This window comes from Acanthopagrus latus, chromosome 22, assembly GCF_904848185.1.
Source record: "Acanthopagrus latus isolate v.2019 chromosome 22, fAcaLat1.1, whole genome shotgun sequence".
Lineage (NCBI taxonomy): Eukaryota > Metazoa > Chordata > Actinopteri > Spariformes > Sparidae > Acanthopagrus > Acanthopagrus latus.
This window is the reverse complement of record NC_051060.1, coordinates 4,871,674-4,896,403: the sequence shown is the minus strand read 5'-3', so window position 1 is coordinate 4,896,403 and position 24,730 is coordinate 4,871,674. Positions and strand designations below refer to the sequence as shown.

At 40.1% G+C, this 24,730-nt stretch overlaps 1 protein-coding gene across 12 annotated transcripts in view; it reads left to right on the top strand.

Annotated features, from left to right (window-relative positions):
* The window catches only part of mei4 (meiosis-specific, MEI4 homolog (S. cerevisiae)), a 102,215-nt gene that overhangs the window by 11,904 nt on the left and 65,581 nt on the right, over positions 1–24,730 (top strand). For 8 of the 12 annotated variants that reach the window (XR_005072696.1, XM_037087528.1, XM_037087523.1 and 5 more), the window contains exon 4: positions 8,540–8,671. Coding sequence is in view for 11 of the 12 variants with exons in the window: in XM_037087528.1 (XP_036943423.1) it covers positions 8,540–8,671 (132 nt within the window). In the remaining variant the exon portion in view is untranslated. Of the gene's footprint in view, positions 1–3,281; positions 4,094–8,539; positions 8,672–8,915; positions 8,982–9,997; positions 10,211–15,296; positions 15,498–24,730 lie in introns of those variants that run through there. The other 4 variants (XM_037087522.1, XM_037087530.1, XM_037087527.1 and 1 more) reach the window with 4 other exon arrangements.

Below are 24,730 nucleotides of genomic sequence, written 5' to 3'. Positions count from 1 at the left end.
AGAAATGGGTTTCACTGCCTTTTCTATTATGGTTGCCCCCCCTTGTCTGTTAGATGAGCAACAGTCTGAAATGACAGCTTTACAAAGGGGCTTTGTCATATTGATTCTGAGTGTTTTAGATATTTTTCAACATGTTTGAACCAAACCAATGAGCTGCTGCTGTGAGTGAGATCCCTTATTATTTGTTTGACATAAGAAATCCATAAGGAAACGGTGCATACTGTATACGTCTATACATCAAACAATGAAATGGCCAAAGAACTAAAGGGACTTTGCTAATAGTCTTATTGCGAAAATAATCATATATTTGCAATTAACTGGTGCAGCTGGCCCTTTTAAAAGGAGACGTATAAGGCTTAATTTTATTCTCATAATTGTGGGTTATTACTGGAATAGGTTTACACACCAGTTCTTCCCATACTGTCCAGTGCTGCAGCTGTTCCCCCTCCATCTGAAAAGTTCTGTTTTAGCTCCTGTCCTGTCTTAGTCATTTTAATGTTCCGGCCGATCAGTTTCTGTTCATCACTTTCAGCATTTTCAATGTGGTGGAAACGTCCTTTGCACAAATTCTCTTTAAGAAATTCTAAAATTAATGGTCTCCCCCATTATGGATGTTGCAAACAACTTTAAGGATACCCGTTAATGAAGTCTTTATATTTCTGACGTCCAGTGAACACTCCATTGCGCTGCCAGTCAAACTGATTGTTCGTGACAATCCAGATATGGAGAGGAGGTCGGAGATGAAGGGCAGGGCTAATTATAATACTGGGAAGACTCCTGACAGGATCAAGGAGTGCCAGTGGAGGAAGATGACCACTGGGACACGATTCTAAAACATTCTGACACCAGACTAATCTGTCAAACAGGCTGTTCAAAAGCAGTTTTATATTTGGAGGGAGATAATATTGTCTTCATGAACTACTGATAGATTTCAGCTATATTTTCATGCATCTGACAGTATGAAGGGACAACTCATTTTCATGTTTAAAGGAATGGTTTCAAAGAGAACATTTCAACATTATCTTTAAAAAAAATTGTTTCATTTGAATTTTCAAATTATTTCAAAAGCTGTCAAATAAATAATTGTCCTGTCCCCTATCAAATATCCATTTTTTTCCAGTCCTACCTGCCTGTTTTTCTTTCATTTGAGATCATTTTCAGCCTTACCACCTCACACAAACCTTATCTAAATTGACTGTCTTGGTTGTCAGTCATTTGGAAGTAACTCCCAGTTAGATTCAAAGTGAATGGTTGTATTATAGCAACCAGAAGTGTACCGGTCAGAGGGCAGTGTGCCCCCACAACTGTAACTCTCTTTTATGTGACGTGCCATTTTTCATCACAGGGACAGGAAATTAAGTTGTGTTGACAGGAGGGTGAGGTGCCGTATCCCCAGTGTGAGTGTAAGATATGTTCTTCACAGGCTCTTGTAATTCTTGCAGGCTGTAATACATCTTACTGTACATACATGCGCTGTCTGATGTGATTTATGTTTTTAACCTTTCTTAATGAAAGTTTGTAGTACAGTCTACGACATCAGTGGAGGGATGGTGGGCTCGGCCGTTTCCATCCTCCTCAGAGTTGTAAATAACAACAACACAGGGCTGAATGTGAGTTTCTGTAATCATTAAGTCTATAATAGAAAATGGACCGCCAGTTAACCTTCTTTTTCCCGGGTGACTACGAGCCCAGTGGCAGACAACAAGACAGTATAGGGGTGCAGTGTATATATTGATGGCTTCATTATGCTATATTCATTACTTTTGTAGTCATTACTTACATTTGTGACAATATGTTTAAGAAGAAAGCTCATCTCAGGGATCTAGACTGCGAACATGTAGGTGCATTTTGTGACCATTTCTACTTGTAACGTTTTGCAGTGGCTGCCACAGCAATAAGAAAAGAAATCACAAAAGGAAACCAAACGTTGCATGATCAGTTAGCTGCTCCAAACTCAAACACAGTGTTGTGAGGACACAGCCATTTCATACATGAAACGTCGCCGCTATAAAGTGGAGCTACCAATGAGCATTCAACCTACTCTGGACTTAGGGTTGGGATTCATATGAGTCAGCTGTGACTCTGTATGCCTGCTATAGAGAATTCAGTCTTTGATTTCGTAACAATAGATCTCCACACAGTCAGAGAATGTGAATGTTTGGGTCCTGCTTGTAGTTTAATATTTAAACGCCAGCGTAACACAAGTTCTCTTCTGCCTGGCTGCTGAAAGCGCTGTCAGAGCAGGGCTGGTGCCTCACGCTTTAGTGCCTTAGACAAGATTTTGGTGCCCCAAAATTGCGGCTTTTCTCACCAGTTAACCACCATTGAAAGTTGCCATATTTATGGTTCCCCTTATTTATATTCATCTTTATGTTATTGTAATACACACGCAAAGAAAATGCCTGTGTGATGTGAAGAATGAGGAGTCGCCAACTGATTAAAAATACGTCTTAATCATTTTGTGTGATGGGAATCTAACAATGGATTCATACATACAGTAATACAGGGATAAAAAAGACCAAGTACATTCTCTCTTCTCTCTTCTTAGCTTGTATCCTGAAAAGAGTTTTTAGTGGTTCTCCTAAGGTTTGTGCTCGTGCTCCTAAAGTTTTCAGTATGGGGCACCAGGGCTACTAGTGGACAACATTAATCTGGTCACTTGCCAGTTTAATGAATTGACTATTTTTTTAAATCTACAAATTGTCATAAATAGTTAAAAATACCTGGTTCAGTTCAAGCAGTTGTGTTCACATTACCTGTTTTGTCCAATCAGTCCAAAAAACCACCCCGCAAATCTTTGCTGTCACATAAGACGTAAGAAAAGCAATAATTACGCAGCTAAAACTAGGAAACGTTTGGTACTTTAAATGTAAGATGACAGAAACAATTAATTGATTAAAGAAACAACAACAAAAAAAACGTTTAAGTGTTGTAGATTTTTCATTTGATTCAAGTGTTTCAGCTCTAGTTTGCTTCATGTTTGACTGAAAAGGTCACTGAGTAGAGTATTTAAACCTGCAAATGGTCTTTCAACTGAAAATAGCCTGCTCTTCTAGACATTTTGGTACCATAGGGAACTAACCCTCACTTCTAAAAACCCCAGCATGGTAGTCAAACAATGTAGATGTCTGAAAAAGAGTCCTCTGGAGGTGTCGGCAAAGTGCTTCCAGTCTAAATGTGCTCCATATTCAGAAATAGAGCCGTGAGCAACTGTAATTTACCCAGCGGCAGGTTTCCGCCTTCAGTCCTGCTCACGTCCATGACGAGAGTTCTTATTTCAGGCACAGTTTCTCAGACACACCTGGAGGAGCTGTTACGGTCTAGGAGGAAGGAGATTGGACAAGATGAAGAGCCCAGACGGTGAAATTGCAGATCCTAAATCCCAAGTGGCGTCATTCAAATGTCACTCTCCCACTGTGTTCGCCTGCAGACATATTTCATGTAATAACCTTTCAGAGAGAAGGACGGTTAAATGTCTGGTTGGCCTTGTATAGCCTCACACCCACCTCATCTTACCCTGTCATCCTTTTGTCTACTGGATGAACTTTTATGAGCTTCTTGTATATTGCATCCTCGCCTTGTGTGTTTCAACCCCAAACAGAGTGCTCAAGTACAACTTTTATCACTCTGTTATTTTTCAGACAATACTACCGCTGGCTTTAATGGCAGCAAACTGTGCCTGTAAACAGGGGTTATGGGAATATAAGTCAGTCAGAGGTTTTCAGAATTTTGAAGATGTTCTAAATGTTAACCCATGTGTGACTTCACAGGCCTGTCAGTTTATCCTACAGCATGTTCCATATGTTACAGAAGTCACAGACTGCCATTAATCCTTTTCAGTTGCATCTTGCTGTCCAAGAAATAGTAATATATTAAGGGCACACAATGACAAGTATTCGTTTTCGAGATCAATATCTGCAATCAGTACATCTGCAATAACAGGACGACGACATTGTTGTTGATGAATTAGAGGCAGCATGTCTCCTCAGTGTTGTCCGAAGGCAGTAGTTGCATATTGTCACCACTGTTTTAAGCAGTTGATTGATTTAATGATGCTATTATAGAAATAAATCTTTTTTGTCGCCCATTTTCACCTGTGCCGCATTATTACTATGTTGACACGCAAATCACAAAAAGCTTTTGATGTGTCTGGAGCATGACAATAACACTGTAGCCACCAGTGGTCATGGGATAAGGACAGTGAAGGGTGGAAGAGGTTCTTGCAGATGGATTTAAACCAGAATGGGACCATAGTGTAGCTAGAGATGAGAGAAGTGGTGAAACAGCTGTGAATGCAGTGAGAAAGCTGAATTTGCAGTGGCAGAACTGTCCTCAGTCACAAAATCAAAACACTCCAAACTCAACATCTCTTTAAGTCTCTTTTGCTGTATCTGTGTCCAGGATTAAAAAAAAAGAAAAACGAGCTGGTCCAGTTGGGCTTGTGCGTTAAAAGACAATGAGGTCAAACTGGAGGGAAGGATTGCCTTGGAGAAAATCTAGTTAGGAAAACTGAATAACAATCCCCTTCCTTCAGTTGCTTCAAATTATGAATTAATCTCTTGATAGGATAATCATGCAGACAGTTTCTCATGATGTCCTGGTGTCATTCAGCACGCGGCTATAATCAGCAGCGCAGGCAATACAAAGCAAATTGAATTTCAGGTTCTTGAATTTTTTTTCTTTTTCCTTTCTCCTTCTCACTCCCTGTTTGAAGCAAACAGCTAAACACGCCTATCTGATCAGCTTTAAGCATCTGTTTTAGCTCTGCACTTCTGATGTGTGCAGGTTCCTAGTTGAATTCCTCCATCTAAATTGAAAAACAACAATGGGCGCGACGCCCTTGAGCCAAACAATTTATCCCCAGCTGCTGCCGTGGAGCTGCCTACTGGCACGGTAACAGAGGACGGTTTGGATGTGTTGGGCTGCTCTCAGTCAAAAAAAATATGAGAAATGGACTGAATATGAATCAGGCTGTTGCTGAATGCGAGCGTGCATGCTAAGTATACTCCCTCCAGGATCACAAAAATTAAAACCTGTGGCAGCAGCAGCAAACTGTGTGCTTCATGCGTTTGGCATCAGAATGAAGAAGCTACCGAAGTGACTACTAAACTACTAAAACTAAAGGACAAGGCAAATTGTATTTTCTGTCATGTGCATGCTGGAGCAATAGATGTAGCAAGCCTGATATATTTTCTTCCTCTGTTAAAACCACATCAGTGAGCCACAATGAGTTCCTTAATCACTGCGAACACACACACTGTAGCTTGTTGTCACTCAGTCCCACACACACACCGTCCTGCTGCCACAGATACTCACAGGGGCACCAAATGTGGATTAATCTGCTGCTGAAAACACTCCAATTAGTGCACCATTTGTCCCTGATTGATTTAGTGAAAACTACAGCAAGCTGGTCTGGGAACGAGGGTTGGGTAGGTTTCCAGTTTTACTGGTCTTGTGTGCGCTCTTCGACTGGTTTGACATTAGACCACCTGACTGAACCGTGGACATTTGTCGGGTGTAATGTCAGGTGGAGAGAACTAGCAGCACATGGGTAATTAGCTGGAGCCCAGGGATAGCTGATTACCTCAACTTGACAGGTGGCGCAGTGCGTATGTCTTGTTATGATGTACTCAAATACTTCTCAACTTACCAGTAAGGAGTTGGTGCAGAACATGCTGCATCTTATTAGTGTTAAAGGTTTTTGTAACCTGCAGTATGAAGTCTTTTTCTGATCCACTGCTCCTATTTGCCCTGGTAAAGTTACTGCTTTATGCTGTTAATTCAAACACTGTATCCATTTGAAATGAAAAGCCCTATAGTGTGTCAGTTAACCATAACCCATTCATTTCTTAACAAGGTTTTTATTGTGAAACATTATCAGGAACATATTGTGGAAAGCTCATTGATTTCCGCGATTTATACACTGTATGTGGATGACTTGAACTGTCGATGCTGATATTTTTTTCTCCTGTTTCACTTGGCTAAAATCTTTTATTTGTCATTTTTGTGTTAAACTTAAGGAGAACAAAAGTTACGTTGAATCATTGGAAATGAAAACAGTCACAGTTGCCCTAAAGGACTGTAGTGCTGCTACACTCATTATGTTCCTCTTGGGAGCAAATGAGTCTTCTGGCACATCTAGATGTGAAATCTGGTAGTACTGGTTGGGTTTGGTCTTGTCTAAAGCCCTAAGTTAGACCTGATTGAAAAGGTTTTGTTTGGTCCAAACCTAATGGGAACCAGGTTAATCTGCTGAAATCACGTTTTATTTGCTCTGGTAATCTTGGTTTGTTGGGCGGGTTTGATATAATGACTGACAGAGGAGCTTCACCGGTCCATATTTGAAACGTTGCCGTTTCACTGCTGTGTTTGCAGTTTTTGCAGGTCTGTTCAGAATCACAAAACAAACTGTCAAACTTAATTAAATGTTCTATTACTGCTTTGCTTACCCATGAATACTGACCTAAGGAACCAGATGATTTGTTGCCTAATCGTATGTAAAGATGCTGCTAAAAGCAGTTTGGAAAGGGGCAGACACTTGGCAGGTGACTGGACGAACCATCTGTCTATCACGGGCTAAATTCAACCAATTACATCAACAGTAGGAGAGTGCTACCACTAGTAGAGCCAGTTGGTAAATAACAACAGCCAGCTACAAAAACACGTTTGCCATCGAGAAAAATCTTCAGTATCGTTCATCGCTCTTTCAATGAAACAGACTCTCCAGTTCCGATGGAATTACTAGATAAAGCTTGCTTCTTTCGCTGGTCATCACACCTTAACCACTTGCTGCCAGTAGTTCCTCAAAGGATGCTGATTGGTCCAATCAACTGTGGTTTTCCCAAATGTGCATAACTTGAAGTCTGGCAAGATGGATTTGTGATCCTAAGAAACCAGCCAACCTAAAATGAATGGAGAGGGACCAGACTAATACGCTTCTGTATTGTATTGTAGTCGTCTTACTGTTATGAAAAGTTTGTTTTCTCAAAAGTTGATGGACAAAAAACCTTATCCCTTTTTGTTGCTGCATTTATATTGTTTGTAGTTTATTTGCCACATAATGAGATAGCTACTATCCATCATAGTTTTAATGATTTGTAAGACTAAATGCATTTCTGCGCCAATGTCATCTTGTATCCAAAGTGAATTTTAAATCAAATGAGATATTGCCTGTGTGCCTTTGAGCCAGTCAGGGTCACATGTGTGTGATTATCCCAGAATCGTCAGCAGCAGCAGAATTACTTTTCGGCACTCTTCATAATGAGCATCCGACTGTATTTAGTGTTTATCCTGAGTGTGAGGCGCCTGGAGGCTCAGAGTGAGAGTTTGTGTGGAGGAGTTTTTCTGGGGCAGAAAAATAGCAAAGTGTCGTAGGTGGGATTTCATGTCATGTCTCAAAGATTTCCATTTACTTGAATGTAAAAACAGACAAGGAGTAGCCATCAAGGATAATTCTAGTTACCTGATGAATGCCAGAAGCATCACCTGTCCAGGCTCCAGTTTTGAACAACAGATTTTAATGTTCACAGTGCACTAGGTGCTGGAAGATATAATATGTAATATTTCTGCCTTAACATTTCTAAAAATGACTACACCTCTGTTCTATATTTTGCAGAGTTGTTTACATTTATGCTCAGATTCAGTTTACTCAAGGTAACGGTGCATTTCATTTGGTCCCCTGTTGCGATAACTGCCAGGGAAAGAGTGAGGAAGGAGAACAAGGGTATATGTAGTGTTAATAAAAAGCTTGACTCACTTTCCTTGTGTGGGTTTGACCACAGGATCATTTGTCTTTATTCCTCTGAAAACAGTCAGATTATTGTGTGTATAAGTTGCAACACCAAGGATGTGTGTATATGTGAATTTAATTCCTGGTGGACCTCTGACTGCACTCAGCGCCCCTCTCCTCTCTGTAACTTTACGATCATGAAGTGAAGTACATTTCCCCTCCAGCTCCAGTCAGCATAACAGAACATAAACACCGGACATTGGAGGTCAACTCTGCTATTCACTGCTGCAGTCAGGTTGATAAACAGGATTCGAGATAATCCACTTTTATACCCCGAAAGTTAAAAAGTAATCTCTGCACTCCCCTCCCACAGTTCCAGATCAGAGCAGAATCTGATGTGTCTCTGAGTGTTTATTCCTCCAGAAGGTCTGGATCTGTGCCTGATGGTCCTTTCCAGAGCAAGATGTTAGAAATTAGCCATTTCATGCGAGAAATTTAATTTTTCTGACATTTCTTATGTAAAAGAATCGATTAATCAAAGACATTGATAATGAAAATGATCAAAGTCACAGCCCTCAACTGGACACACATTGTGCTTAACATGTCATCTGCACTGTACATTTTTTTTGGGTGTCATTAATCAGAAAGACTTGAATCATCATTTATTGTGACCAGCTTGGAATAGAATCAGTATGTTTTTTTTTTTTGTTTTGTATTATCGATACAGACTTTTACATATTATTAGTTAGTTAAGTTATAAATGTTAGCAAAAGTTTTTCAGTTGAATCATTTTTTTTTCCCAAACCTCAGCTCCAGGCTGCAGAGAACCTGACGGAGTACCTGATTGCGCTGGGGAGCAGCAGCATGTCAAAGTCCTTTCTCATTCGTCACATCCTCTCTCAGATCTGCGCTCTGGCTGATCAGCTCTGGCAGGCCTTCCAGGTAAACACCCCCACTGCTTCTCCACGCCTCCTCCTGCATTCCCATCTTCTTTTTTCCCCTTCTGCTTGTGTATGTGTCGTTCTCTTCTCTTTCTTTGTGACGGTACTGCAAGTTTAAAGCAGTATGAATGTTTAACAGTTTGTATAAATGGCAGTTTTGCATTTGAACCATACTGCCGTCATGAGTCTGTCTCTCTTACTCTCATCGGCTTTGTATATTTCTCTGTGTTCCCCCCCCCCCACAGGCTTCCTTTCTCTCTATCATACACTGTTTTATTTCACCTTTCTGCTCTTAGCGAGCCACCCTTTGTGCAAGGCTTCAGGTACAAATGGTTTGCCCTATAGATTTGTTGCCACGGCCACTCGTGTACCAACATAATCAATACTGCGTCCCACCAGTTTCCTGTCTGCCATGTATTCAAACATCTTTCAGTAGCTCTGGAGACCGCCTGATTCACAGGCAGGGCCAGGGCTGCGTTCGTCCGCCTGGCTTCCTGTGAAAGGCAGAGCTGAGGGTCAACCCAACGGGGGTCCTTCGAAATGGAAATGTGCAAAAAGAGGAAAAGGATACAGATGATTTTCCCCCCTCACCCTTCCTGCTGAGCTCCCCTCCCACTCAGCAGGGTCGGTCATGCTCACTTGCGCCTGTTTTTTCCTCCTCCTCCTCATGAGAGCCTCTCGAGGCAGGCGATGCCAAAAGGAGAATTTTATCAACACTGCATTTTTGAGGGCCAAGTGGAGGAGAAAAAAAAACAAACAGCTGAACCCACTGTTCGCTGGAGATATTGACAATGCAAAACAGCCTTGTGCTGCCGTGGAGCCATTGTCTCCAACAAACCAGCAGTAATGAGTATTTGTGAAGAAGATTCTGAAGGCTCAGTGGTCCACAGTCTGTCACATAAAGTGGCATTATCGTCCTTGGTGCATTCAGGCGATCTGAAATTGTGAACTTTAACAAATCCACATGTAGGCGTAGACTTTTGGTAATGTGGTGGTTTGACATTTAAAAGCACATAGACAGCTATCCAGACATGTAATTGCGGTGGGGGATGAGAGTTCACACCCCCTCCAATATTTAAATTATTGAAATATGTCCCATCAATATCTAAGCTGACAAGATACAGCCTCAGCTAAGGGAAGTTTATCTGTCACTGTTTACATTTGATATTAAGATGAAGTCACTCTGCTACATGTTGGTGTTCATATATGTTCTGTAACATTCATTTTATTATGCAACCCTGTGCTGTATAATACCAATTAGAATACTTTGTACCTTGATATCAATCAGCAGCAGCGACCATGACAGCTCTGTTTTTTTTTGTTTTAGGAGCCTGTTTAACCTGCAGCATCACTGTTAACAAGAACAGAGATTCATTGTTTTATATGGAACACAGTTGATACATCTGGTTGGGCGTTTTTTAATTGTTACTGGCTGGAGGATGATCAGAATTTCACTCAGTAATGCTGGCCCAACACTAGGGGATATAGTCAAGCCCAAAATGTTTCATACCCCAGGCAAATTTTAAACTTTAAAACTTAAACTTTTATTCAACCAGCAAGTTTTTTTTCTTGATTTGAAATGACACAAGCGTCTCCCAGAAGATAATAAGACGATGTACAAGAGGCATCATTGTGGAAAAAATATTTCTCAGCTTTTATTTACATTTGAATTAAAATGGCATGTCCAAAATTAGTCATACCCTTTGCCAACTGTCAGTCTATGGGAAAATCAAAAGTTCTATACCATTCCAAATAATCCAAGCTGTTCTAAAGCATCCTAATTAGCCTGATTGATTGGGAGCAGCTGTTTTAATCAACTCAACAGGTGGAAAAACAGCAGCTCTGCTGCTGGTTTGAGGTCAGGCATGGCTAAGACAAAGGAGCTCACTGAGGACCTGCAGCTGCACATTGTGGCTGCTCACAAGACAGAAAATGGCTATAAGGCCATTTCTAAATACTTGTTTTTCAGCCAATGGACCAGGAAACCTAATCACAGTAAACAGCACCATGAATAAAGAGCAATACATCAAGATTCTCAACATCAGGCAGTCTGCAGAGAAACTTGGCCTTGGGCACCAGTGGACATTTCAGCACAACGATGACCCAAAACACACAGCAAAAGTGGTGAAGAAATGGTTAGCGGACAAAAACATTCATGTTTTCCAGTGGCCCAACCAGAGTCCTGACTTGAATCCAATTGAGAATCTGTGGAGGGAGCTAAAGATCAGGGTGATGGCAAGGAGACCCTCCAACCTGAAAAAGTTGGAGCTCATCCCTAAAGATGAAAAAATACTAGTGGGGACGTGCAAAAAGCTGGTCAGCAATTATAGGAAGTATTTGATTACGGTAATAGTCAATAAAGGCTTGTCTATTGATTATTGAGAAGGGTATGGTTAATTTTGGACATGCCACTTTTTGTTTAAATGTAAATAAAAGCTGAGAAATATTTTTTTCAATAATGATGCCTCTTGCACATCCTCTTATTATCCTCTGGGAGACGCCTGTGTCATTTCCAATTTAAAAAAAAAACAAAAAAAAATATCTGTTGCAGGGATGTTTCCATTTCAAAGCTGGTCCTGAAGTTACAGACTGAATTGGAGTCCTGCAACTTTGAATCTTCACTATCAAAAAAGATATTCATGACTTGAAAAGAACAGTGATGGAATATTTAGCAGAAATGTGCATTAGAGCAAGCTGACTGGTAAGTGTCACCAACCTGATGATACAAACTTGCTTAATGATAGTATTTCAGTGCAAAAGATAGATGAGAGCAGCTGCAAGTAACTATCCTGTCACCAGAACTGGCTCCAAACAGAAAACGGCAAGTAGCAAGATGGCCTAAAACCACTGTGTTACATGTCAAACTGTAAAAAATCCCAAAGCTTATGAGTGTATTTATTTTCCGAAAAAATGAATAACTGTAGGAAAAGAGATCTATGGCTTCGGTTTGTCCAAAGAAGGGATGAACATGATAAATCTTGGGACCTGGCCAGTCTATATGTGACTGTGTCAAACGCCTCCTCACAGGTTAGTTAATGATGTAACTGAGTGAATGACACGTGCCGATTGTGCTTGTATATGGAATTGAATCAAAACAGTGCCCTTTTGAGGTTGTAACAATGTTTACTGTGAAAAATAAGGCCTGACTATAAAACACCTGAGTTCAGAATGGAGTTTGGTTACAGCCTCACCACTCAACAGACTGCCAGGAGCAGAGAGTGTTTTACTGTTAATAATTCACATGAATTGAGCTGACCTACCTTCTAATATTGAATCTTGTAAACAGCATAAACTTAAACGTTGGAAGTGGAGCTAAAACCAACCTATTTTCACCTTTTCTCAGCGCATAGTGAACGGTCATGTGATTAAACAATGGCTGTTTAAAACAATGTAATTAGTTTGTCATAAATTCACATGGGACAGATCATAAAATAGCAAAATAAAGTTCCTTAATGACAGAAAACATGACAGAAAAGTGACCAGGACATTTAGTTTAGGTTTAGTTTAGGTTGTGTATGTGTGTCAGGTTTGTCCACTTTAAATGAGATTGGGATTGTAAATACACTCATCTACCACTAGTTCTGTCATATTTTTCTTTATAATAATGCTGATCATAGATCAACAACAACATGACATTATGTTTGCCTGTCTTGCCATCAGATTTGGGCTCCTAGTAGCTAAAAATTCATATGGTATTATTATTTTATGCTATTTAATTGGCAAAGCTGTTAGAATTTGCATTTACTCCCAGTCAAATTAAAAGGCCTGTTTTTACTGCAAAGGGGACGAGGGCATGACACAGGGGCAAAGTACTGTGAGGGTTGTTCACACACGATGACAGTCAGCCAGCATGTTTGTTTTTTCCTGAAGTCACGTTAAATCTTGAGAGTTTCTGTGAGATCTTAAGCCTGGAATCCTGACAGTTGTTCAGTGTAAACACCAAGTGTGTAGTCCTGACTCGTCTGTGTTTTCACACTATTACAATTTTAAAAATTGTTTTAATCTGTCAGAAATCAGAAATCCTTACATCATACACCATACATTGTGTCGCAAACCAAATGAACTAGGAACAAGGTTATTATTGTATTGTTGGCAAAAACGTCCATGCTTGCACGTAGCTGGAGTGAAAATTGTGTCTAATGCTTGTCTTTGGCTTGAACATCCAACATGTAACTGCTGGTTAAAGAGCAGAACATCCAGAGAATTAAATGTTTGATTGCTTTTACAAAAGAAGCTTGTGTACTGACTGTACTGCACATTTGGATTCATAGAGAAGCCTGAATGACCTGTACGGTGATTGATTGCACCCAGGAGAACAGCCAGATAGGTGGAACCATAAAACAAAAATAAAATAAATATATCAATCTATCTATCTGTCCCTCTATCTATCCATCATCACGGTTGACAGGACTTTGTCCTTGCAGCCATAAGTATGCTCATCGAGTCCAACCCCTACCACTCCCAACTCTCATCTATATTCTTTCAAGGCTAAAGATGGAACAATGAGATTGCTTTTGAAGAATCGGTATGTTTGAAGACTGAGCCGCAGGGGCCGTCGTATTTGCTTGTACCTCCATGCCTGCAGCTCTCTGTGGCTCATTCTCCCAGGGAAAGAGGTCTCAGGGGGAGATCTGCACGCCTCCCATTATGTAAAAACTGTAGAAGAGACTGCATCTATATTTCCATTTACATTTTGTGCACTTAGCTCATGCTGTTATCCAGATGGAATGGTAATGATTGGAATTTCAATTCCTGAATCACCATCGCAGGCAAACTGTTTTTGAGCGAAATGTCAAGATTTTGTTGTTGAGAGTTTCTAGTCACAGAGAGCAGAGGTTATATTTAACAAAGAGGAGGAGGAGGGAGGAATAAATTCACGTTTTCATTTACATTTACAGTTAGGGCATTTAGCAGATGATTTTGTCCAAAGCGACTTCCTGCTATGCGGGGGGTCAAGGTAAAGTCTGAACAAATGAGTCTCGAGTCTTTTGTGGAAGATGGAGAGTGATTCTGCTGTTCTGTCATTGGTTGGAAGTTTGTTCCACCACTGTGGTGCCAAAACGCAGAAGAGTCGCGACTTTGCTGCGAGGGTTTTGTTTACTGAGAGGGCTTAGTATTCTCTCAGCGATGGTCGCATTCAGTGTACAGTAGCTCTGTGTGAATGACAGCTAACCTGAACTTCATTAATTCCTGTGAAACCTCCATGAGCTCCTTCCTCTTTTTTTTTGGTCTGCAATGTGCCATTTAATTTTCATCATTTGCTGCAAATCTTAGAAAGACCTGTTTCACTGTTTGCTACAGGATGTAAGCATAAACAAATTGGCTAACTGGCTGATTAATGCAATACACCTTTGTTTGTTCTTACATTTACAAGTGAGAAGTTTAGCTGTATATGTAGTTAGCTTTGGTAGCATTTCAGCTGCCTAACATATATTATGTGCATAGCATTAGTAGTTCAAGTCTTTTACAGTATGTGTTAACTGTACAAATAAAAATCATTTCACAAGATTACTGCCATTAATATATTATATTATATATATTATATTGCCAACTGTGCACATACCTTTTGAATACATTGACTCTACCATCATTTTGTAGCCTTCTTTGCGGCCCATAATCAGTAACTGCAGCCTAATAATAGGAATGACGGATGCAATATAACATTTACAGCTCTTTGTTTTGCTAACAATCTGACAGCGTGCTGTGCAGAGGCCTACAGTATTGGGCACAGCTATTTCAATGAAAATAATACAAAATTGGCTCTTTTAGTGGTGCATATGATGTTTAAAAATGGGAATAATGAACCTGTAAACTATAAGTGCTTACATAGAAACCATGAAAACATGATGAAAGTGAAGAGCTTTTTTAAAAAAAAACAAAAAAAACCCAACACACTCCTACATGCAAACAATTAAACTTGCAAATCACTGTTATGTCATTTATTGTCCTTTTCAACCAAAAATTCAAAATTATGAGGATATTTCCACAAAGTTGTATTTTCTGCCATGTTGCAACATTGAATTAGGTAGCTATGCATGCACACTGACACTACTGAAGGATTACTTTGTGCCGGCAAGCAGTCGCCTGCTGTGCAGCAGGAGACAAACTGAAACAGTGCAAATGCTTCAAGGGTTTTATTTTATTTTGTGGCAACAAAAGCAACATCACTAAAGCAAATCTAGCTCCTCAGGGATTTAAGGCGTTATTTTTTCTAATTTTTACACTTCAACCCATGATAACACATTAATTAAGGTTGTAAGGACTATGGCTGTTGGTAGCTGTTGTTGATGTTATTAAAATATGCCAAATTGTAATCTTATTGGTTATACCCCCTTTTTGACATAACCTTAACAACTCTCTCATCCACTGAACTTGTAAGTCCATGTACAGTTTCTGCCTGTATTTCCTTTGTGGCTGCCAGAATCACCTCCCAGAGCTGCTGTTTTGAGGTAACCTGCTGCCCACCCTCAAAGAGCTTCCTTTTAACGATTCTTCCCAGATTCTCAATAGGGTTAAGGTCAAGGAATGATGGTGGCCACACCATGAAATTTTTGGGATGGTGCATTGTCTTGTATGAAAATAATTTTACTCAGGAAGGAATGTTTCTTCTTTCTATACCATGGCAGGAAATGGGCCGTTCCCATGATTCCAGCCCAGAACATCAGTCCGCCACCTCCTTGCTGAAGTCGCAGCTTTGTTGGGACATGGTGGCCATCCACCAACTATTCAGAATTCTATCAATCTGGCCAATGTTCATATTTCTTAGCCACTGGAAATGTTTCTCTTTATGGGCATTGGTTAAGGGTAGCTGAAATACAGCTTTATGCACATCATCAAGCCCCTGGGGGATCCTGCATCAAGAGGTTCTTGGGACTCCAGAGGCACCAACAGCTTCAGATACCTGTTTGCTACTCATCAGTGGCTTTTTCACAGCTACTTTCTTGATACGATGAATTTGCCTTACAGAAACATTCCTTAATACGCCTTTATCTGAATAAACCCATCTGCATTCTGAATAATACACAGATCCAGTAGTATAGTAGAAGTATCCAATGTGTTCATACCTTTTGCAAGATACTGGATCGTTCATAAGAACAACATTCTGATTGACATGGGATGGGTGTGGTTGGGTGAAATGATTAATCTTCGATAAGGAACATTTTGATAACATAGCCTGCAGCTATCCTCCAGCATCAGGGCAGACCTTTCTGTTGGCTGTAGTGGCACCCAGCGCAGCACAAGTGTCGTTGCTAGTTACAGACCAACAATCTTTAAATGAGGTGTGATCAGGTGCTTTGCTGGTGCATCTCGTAGCAGCAAAAAAGGTCTGAGTCATAAGATGGGCCCTTGATCTCAAGTCTATCTTGTAGTGTTTAACTTGCTTTATAGAGGGCTTAATATTCATATAGTAAGATGCACCTTCAAAAGCAGGTTCACTACACAAGTACACTGTGCTTTAATGATGAGATGCTGCAGTCATTCAAAGGTTTCTTTTTCATGCATGTAGTAATGCCACTGTAGCAAACATTATGGCTCATTTAAGCAGCAATACTAAATTCTGTAGCTATACAGAGGACAGCAGACAGGATACTCTCAAGAGGAAACAGCAGTTATTGACCTCAGGAGTTGAGAGATTTTAATTATCAATAAAGGTAAACTGTATTGTGAGTAACCGGGGTACGATCATGACGCACAGCAGCACTTCTCCAGTTGAATAGAGCATTTTGCTCATATACAGTCAAGTTGTTGTCGTCATCTTTGTTGTTTATTGATCACTATCATTATCTCAATATCACTATTGCTGTGTTGATCAGTGAGAAGGGGGCAGAATCCGTGTACACGTATTGTGAGTCGGAGAGCTAGGTTTACAAATTCAGGGTCGTCTCTATGATGTGACCTCTGGAGGGGCTCTGTATCCAGACTAAGTCAATGAGGAAATAAAATTGGTTCAAGAGGGAGGAGTGAGAAACTCAGGGCCCTGATGTGTTCACTGTAATCTGGACTGCTGAAGTCCCCACTCCTTTTCGGCCATGTCATATCACTTTTGCCGCTGTGGTTATTGTGTCTTCTAGAAAGGAGAGACATCCGTACACATAAGAAAAGAAAAACGCTTCTGTCATGTTAACAAAGGTGTTTCTACCCATCCACTGAGAAATGCATTGTCTTGCACTGAACACTATAAGGGTGTTCACAGCAAAATCTGCAGTGTTCTCTCAGCAGTTTAAAGTGTTTAGTTTACACAACATCAGTGTGTCAAATGTTAACATCATATTTTTTTTAAACTCTAAAATGAGCTACTCCCACATTAAGACTACAGAGGCTATACATTTTAACTCAATATCATTGTTTTTTTTATTTCGTTTTGTTTCATTTATCACTTTTATTAACACTAGAGCGCCTTTGTAATAGTTCTGACACAATTATTAAACCACCTCAACTTAACGTTTTCAAAGTAAAGACTAAATTCAGCATGGCTCATGGTTCGTTCATAACCCTAACTCAGACATAACAGGCAACTTATAGTGAGATACATGTCACTTTGCGCTTTCCCTCAGGGAGTTCTTGTCCCCTGTGCTACACTACCTGTATAAAGCCATTATACACTCCCCAGGCTGAGTCTCAGACATACCTCAGCTCTTTGTCAGCAGCAGCCGACCCCTCACTCCCCTGCTGTCAATAGTGCTGAGTGAAAGTATTTCTCAGCTCAGTGGACTTCCTTTGTGTGAGAAACTGTCGTGGCAGTGACATACAAAAGCTGAGCGGACGGCCTCTGTCTCCTTTTTGTTCAATTTCAACTTTAATGTTTTTTATTTTTTATTTAATGTCAGGATTGATAGGTCTATCAGAAGCGCACATTTGTTCAAAATAGCACAGTGACAGTTGTTTGTCATCAAGCAAATAAAGTATGATTTCTAAAATAAAATGCCTAGTGGTTTAATTGGATGTAATATTGAGAGAAGAGTACTTTGATACCTGCCCTGTTCAATTTGGTATGAAAGTACTGTGGTGTGTTTGCATATTTTGTTGGCTGGCCTCCAAATGGGGGTATACCAACTACCACCAACTATATTCAAGTACCTCATACCAAACCCATGTCAACAAAGCAGTCTATCCCGATGACATAGACAAAACTGTCTATGAGTCTGTGTAACGGTTACTTCAGTGCAGACCAAATGGACCAAATTGCAGATGTGAATTGGTGTGTGAATTTGCCATTACATCCTAATTTTTAATAAGACATGCATTATGTATTAAAACATTTTTAATGTCAATATCAAGTTAACGTTAACTTTTTTTTTTTTTTTTAAAGTGGGGTTAGTGTCAGGTGATTTTGGTGATACCACACTGAATATTAGTGAAGGTATTGAATATTTCTCCCAAAATTATGGCAAAGCATATTTTTCCCAAACAAACAGTTGTAGAATAACAGCAGGAGACCACTGATGTGTCGAGTGATTTTGGTGACACTACACTTAATAATAGTGAAGTTATCTCTTTTTGGTGTTGCAGTTTGTAGACGGTCCCTGCCCTCGTCTCACAGACGGCTGACCATAGAGACCAATGTTAATGTCCAGCCCGGAGAACCACTCGTTTTGATGAAAATATGGTTGTAGCTCGTTGTGTGTTTGAACAATGTTTCTATTATGGGATTTTGATCAGGGAAGTTCAGTTCTGTGAATATATTTCCAACGTTACTGAACTAAATCCTACGACATGGGTCAGTTACATATCATATCAAAACCGGCTTGGCTCGCTTGTGTACCTGTGCTGTAAGTGTCGGTCTTCCTTTTTGAGATGCTGCTGCTGTTTAAGAGGCTCAGGCTTTCACCTGAGATCATCGTGATGATGAGACTCCACCTGCGTGAACCGCAAACTCACTGCAGTTCTATTCTGGAACAGAGACTATTGTGCACTCAGGTGGCTGTAATTCAAGGCAAGCCAGGGGCACGAGGGCCACTGTGGCCTCTGTGAATTTCCCACCCTAATTACTATCACAGTTTACTTATTTAGCACACTTCTCCAACACTGATTATTGTGGGACATGAAACACTGCGTTGTGTTTTGTTCCAAAAAAAGTTGCAAATATATTATTATTATAATTATTGTTATTATTATTATTATTATTGTTATTATTGAAATATTATTAAACTCTCATTCATCACCATCCCACCTGACCCTGTAGTGAATGTGACACAGGTGAGTCTCCGAACGGACGGAAATGATCTGCTCTCTTATTCGGCAGCTGGAGGAGGGGATGACTCTTCATCACCATCCCACCTGACCCTGTAGTGAATGTCACACAGGCCATCCCCTCCTCCAGCTGCTGGTTAAGAGTGCAGATCGTTTCTGTCCATCCGGAGACTCTTAGCTGACTCAGGCGTTTATGATGCAGAGGTGGAAAGGACGGACGATGATCATTAAAGGGCTTTGTGTCATTTTCACACATCAGCAGGCTTATTTCCCTGCTGTCATTCTCATCATTGTTGGGGAGACTTCAACAGCCCCTCTGGGTGTTTGTCTGGAAACACATGCGAGATGATGGGCAAATGAGGGAACCAGTCATGAGGTTTTCACAAACTCATCAGTTCTTGACTTTACAGGTACTTCATACAAAATCTACCTTTGGTAAACTAATGTACAGTAATATGACATTGTAGATATACATGGATTTTTAGTTTTCCTTTGGCTGTAATTTGCAGTGCTCTTCAGATTTGTTTATTTAAACTATTGATTAATTAGGAGTCATTCTAAAACTACATATTTCATGCTTCTTTCCGTAATTAAATTTCTCCAAATTAGTTTTTTCTCATTTCTTGATTCTTCTTTTATTCCAAATGTTTTTTTTTTGCATGTTGACACAGGTAGATGGATATTGAGTTGGTTAAACATTGTTCATTTGAATATTTTAATTTAAGGCTCCAATGTTTACACTGACGTGACATGGCTTCCTGACAACTTCCTGTTTACATAGGCTAAGTACATATTCTCGTGATATAACTGACAAATAATATGGTAAGTTCCATCATTGTAATTATGGGACATGTCATATCATTCCCCTTGTGATTTTGCAAAGACTTTCTTAAGGCCTAGTCCTTCAAATCTGAACATTAAGGCAGGCTAATGATAACCTGAAGCACCAGACAGTGCCAGTCTCCCTCAAAAAAGAGATTTTATGCTCAATGGACTTACTGGTTAAATAAAATAAATAATGAAATGACAAAAGTTTGTTATGCCGAACCATCTGCAAAGGCTCTAACAATTGTTTTGAAAAGAGCAGACAATTTAAAAAAAAACATTTGGACAGAACAACATTGTGATATAAAAGCTGAAATATTGCCCAAGCCTAGACTATGGTGAAACAAAGTAAACATTGTTTTATTGCCATACCACCAGATTTTAAAGCAGCTTCATTCTCAGGCTGAGACTCGTTATTCATCCTCAGTACTCCACCATAAGAATTAGTTTTGAAAGACTTGTTCTTCCTTGTTGTATGTTTCAGTTGACATATTCAGTCATGTCCTGTTTTGTGGCTCCATGAGTCGAAAATCTTAGAATATCAATTTTAATTTGATGGAATACAAGGAAAAGGGAAATGTAAATACATTCTGAAATATTCACAATGGAAAGAGAAAAATGACTGAATGTTTAAAAATGATGAGAAAGAAAAAAATTGATAGCTGTTGATTAACTGAATGATTGTGTCAGCTATAGGTGGACTTATGATTTCAGTACAGTAAAACACACATTTAATAAATAAATACATTTTTAGTTTCACTACATTTTTGGATGCACTATTTCAAGGACAGAGGTGGTAATGAGAAGATGCATTAAAGTCATGAGTATTCTATCAGGAGCAGCGTGGCAGAGGCCACTGTTCCTGTCTGACATACATCCTCAGAGACGCTGCAGCCTGGTGCCACTGTCCTTGGAGCAGCGTGGCATACAGATTAGCCGTACCATCTGGGTGCTGTGTTGTTCTGTCGGAGGGCGTGACAGTCAGCAGCGTACACCAAACAGCCACAGCCCCTCAGGACAAAGCCACCGTGAAACCCAGCAATAACACTAAACCACTGGGCAGTGTAAATGCCACTCTGACGCCATTACTATGCATCTTCTGTTGTCAGTGTGCCAGTGTTTGCACGGTATGCAAACTGTGGGTGGTGCACAGCTAGCTGTCTCACCTTCACCTTTTCAAACGTATTTAATGTGGAGGCTTGTAGATACATGGAAGGCAGGAGGAGAATAAAATCTCAGTTGGATGCTGTTCAAAAAGGAGAAAACAAAGAGGAAACTCATTAATCCCTTTAATTGTTTAACTAAGTGCAAAATGAATTCAGTGGGAATATGAAAATGAACCAAATGATGCTTCTGGAACCGCATTTGTGCAGAAGTTCCCTCTCACTGAACATAACATTATTATTATTATTATTAATGATAATATAATAATAATACACTTAATTTGTATTGCGCCTATGATATATCATATACAGACAGACATTAGCATTTAAAGGTGCAGGCACAGAAACAGCCTGCTCTCAGTAGAGCTCACTTGAGCGACTTTTAGATTGCTGAAATTTAGGATCACGAATGGGTTTGGGGCAATGCATATCGAATACAGTGTTGTTGGACCTCTGACAGCTGTGTGAAATTGATCATAAACAGTATAATATGAGACCTTTTAATGTGTTAAATTGCCAGTCATGATATATGCATGATCATTAGTTGCTTGGAGAATTGAAGAATTATAAGTAATTTGAGTACAGAGAGTCTTGGTGAGGCGGCCCTCCTGCTTAGTCCTCCATTCATTCCCTGAAACTTCTCTGTGGTATTGTCTCATTAGAATGATCTGACGAGTTTCCCAGCCAGCCAGTGTCTGGGCTGATTGCCCTTAATGATATTAAGTTTGGCTAGGGGGATATTAAATTTAGCTTTGGGATGATGAATGAGTTTTCGGACAAGTAGGGTTCAGCTGTGGTGGCAAAGCCAGAGGAAATGAGCATCGCAGCTGATGCCTGTAAAGGCCAGTGCCAGTTCAATTTGCAGCCTTTGGCTCCGCAGTCCTCAGTGAATGCTCAGGGAATATTTTTGCTGCAGGACTGCTCCGTACATCATCTTTAAATACCAGGAGGAGGCTGATTCCTGAGTTTCAAATACTCCTACATTTTTCTTGAGAGCCGGGTGGTACGATGCTCGATGGTCATCCCTGACTCACATGAGATGAATTCATTCCCAAAATTTGTGAGTTTAATAGAACTTCTTTCGTTGGTCTGAGTGGCAGTGGTGTTTGCAGAAAGTCATGAAGAGATGTGAGATGAGCAGTGGTGCACACGGGTGGCATTTCCAGGAAACTGGCCTTGTTTGCCTTAAAGCTCATTTGTTATGGGTTTCATGTTTGTCACCATGACTGCAGAAAGTTCAACTGGATCACTGCCTCCAAGGCTCTGAAAGAGATGTGAAACTTGGAGAAATCCTAACCCTTCAATGGCTGAGAATTCCTGCTCTATTTAAAGACTGCCCTATGAATAATCAGGTCACTTTTTTTACAAAATGGCAGTTGTGGTGCAGAGAAAAGTCAGTTCTGTAGTTAGTGAGGTTTCATGGATTTGAGGCAATGTGTGCCCTCAGTGTTGTCTTAAGGCGGCAGTTCCGTATTGGCTCACCACTGTAGCCGCCGCTGTTTCCCACCATGGCTGTGACATGAATCTCCCAATGTCTCACCCTGCAGAGGAAACTGTTTTCTGTTACCGCTGACAGACATCCCTGTCCCAGCTTTAAAAGCGCTCTTGTCTCCACACCACATGTCCGTAGGAATCTTGGCTTAGAAAACTGTATATAAAATCGCTATGACTTAGAGAAACAGTGGCCCGCTAACAAAAAAAAACACTGCGGCCACTAACTTAACCTAGTGTAATAGAATAAGAAAATACAAAATAGGACATGAAGCCATGATGTTAGTGCACTCAGTAACAACTTACTTTACATTACCTTACATTTCCTCTCCCCCCATATCACAAATAACAATTCTTGCACTTCAGCAACTATGAGGGGACATGGCACTTAATTGTGCTCTCTGCTTGGGAGCTTTTTAAAACGCTATGTTAGACAGGGATAAGTAGTCGGTGACTACTAGTTAAAGCACATTGTAAATGGATGGAGCATGGATCATAAACCAGATTAGACCCCATTAACCTTTGGTGCATATCTGGATAAAGGGAAGGATTCAGTTAGATTTTTGAACATTTCAACACTAACACTAAAATGTATTCCCATAGTTTTTCAATCTATGAGTTAAGCGAAAGATGAAATTTTGTGGCATAATTAAGGATAAACTATTACCATCTTTTATATGACAAATAAGAGGGCCCTGATTGGTTGAAGATGATCATGTCTTTGTCATTGATGTGCCATGTCAGTACTAGCATGTCTTAGACAGCACATGCTCATTTATCAGTCTAGTTCTATTATACTGTTTTCTGTTCGCTTGACTATATAGCTGAACTGCAACATATAAAACTCCTTATAAATGCAGCCAGAATCATGTAAAGCAAAATGAATATTTAATGTGTATACGCAAAGCAATTGTACTTTTTACTGCTAACATAATTTGCTAGTCGTGTCAGGCTCCAGTTCCATCATTAGAGCTCCATAATGTTCACACAGACTCAGAGTGAGAATTACAAACACCCTTCCTCTCCACTCGAGTTGCCGTAGAGCGCCTTGTCAGTATATCTCTGCTTCTTTTTACACTTACTCACCGGCTCTGCTGCGCTCCTCAGGGAGAAAGAAAACCAATAACACCTTTGCAGGGAAAACAAATAACGACATTGTGATAGTTTTCTTCCTGCTGCACAGCTTTGTATGAAGCACAGGGCTGCCAGGTGGGGAGGATGCTGGCACAGTGGGTTGAGTCAGCAGTAAGTTGAGAGGAGGAGATAGTCAGTCCTGATACAGGATAGCCATAGAGAAGCCATTGTGTAGTAACAATAACTGCAGCATCCAGGTGCTGATAAAGCTGCAGACACAGAGATGCAAGTCTCAGGGTAGAAATCCAACTTCTTACACATCAGCTGTAGAAGCCATGTTCACCATATTAAACATTTCATCTTCACTTTTTGTGGTGTTACAAACATCCACCTAAGACAGGGTGGTCACAGTCATAGAGGCTAAACAGACAATAACCAAATGGTCTTTATAAATAAAGGTTACATTAGTCGGTTACTCTTGATTGTCCATAGGTGTGAATGTGAGTGTGCATGGTTTGTCCCTATATGTCAGCCTTGTGATGACCTGGTGACTTATTCAGGGTGTACCCCACCGTCACCCAATGTCAGCTGGGATCAGCTCCAGCCCCCCCCCGTGACCCTGAAAAGGGTAAGAGGTTCCAGATAATTAATGGATGGATGGATGGATGGATGTTTACAACTTTGTTGTTTCTTTTCAAATTTTATGATTTAGAAAATATCTTGTAATTGTCTACGCAATTTGAAATAAATCACATTTTATAAGCACAGGTGCCTTGTCTCTTGTGCTCACTACAGCCAAGAACCACTCAAACCAGTCTTCATTTATATACAGAATATAACTTTATACATCTGGGTCTGCTCCTCAATAAACATTAATGCTGCCTACATAGTTTGTATTCAAACCAGTTACCCATTTGACAGCCCTAAGAGGTTGTATAATTTCTCAGTATTATGTAAAATGCCATTTGAATCCTTTTTCATATCTTTTCTTCTGTTCTATCATAATAGTCCTCTTTCTATTCAAATGTTGAGTAAGAGGATTTCTGAAAGGTAAGCAAATAGAAATGTGAATCATGGGGTGTTATCCCCTACTGTTATGCTAATATTCTCGAAAAAATGTGACAGGATAACAGAATTAATCGAGCACCATTTCTGGCCCATCTTGACATTTCAGTGTTGTTTCGCACCCAAAGTTATATTTTAATTAATTAATTTATGTCTTCTGACTCACGCATATCTTGCTGTGTGTTTTTTTAATCAGCGGCTTTTGAAACTGTTACAGCAATAAGGGATCCTGTCTGAACTCACACTAGATT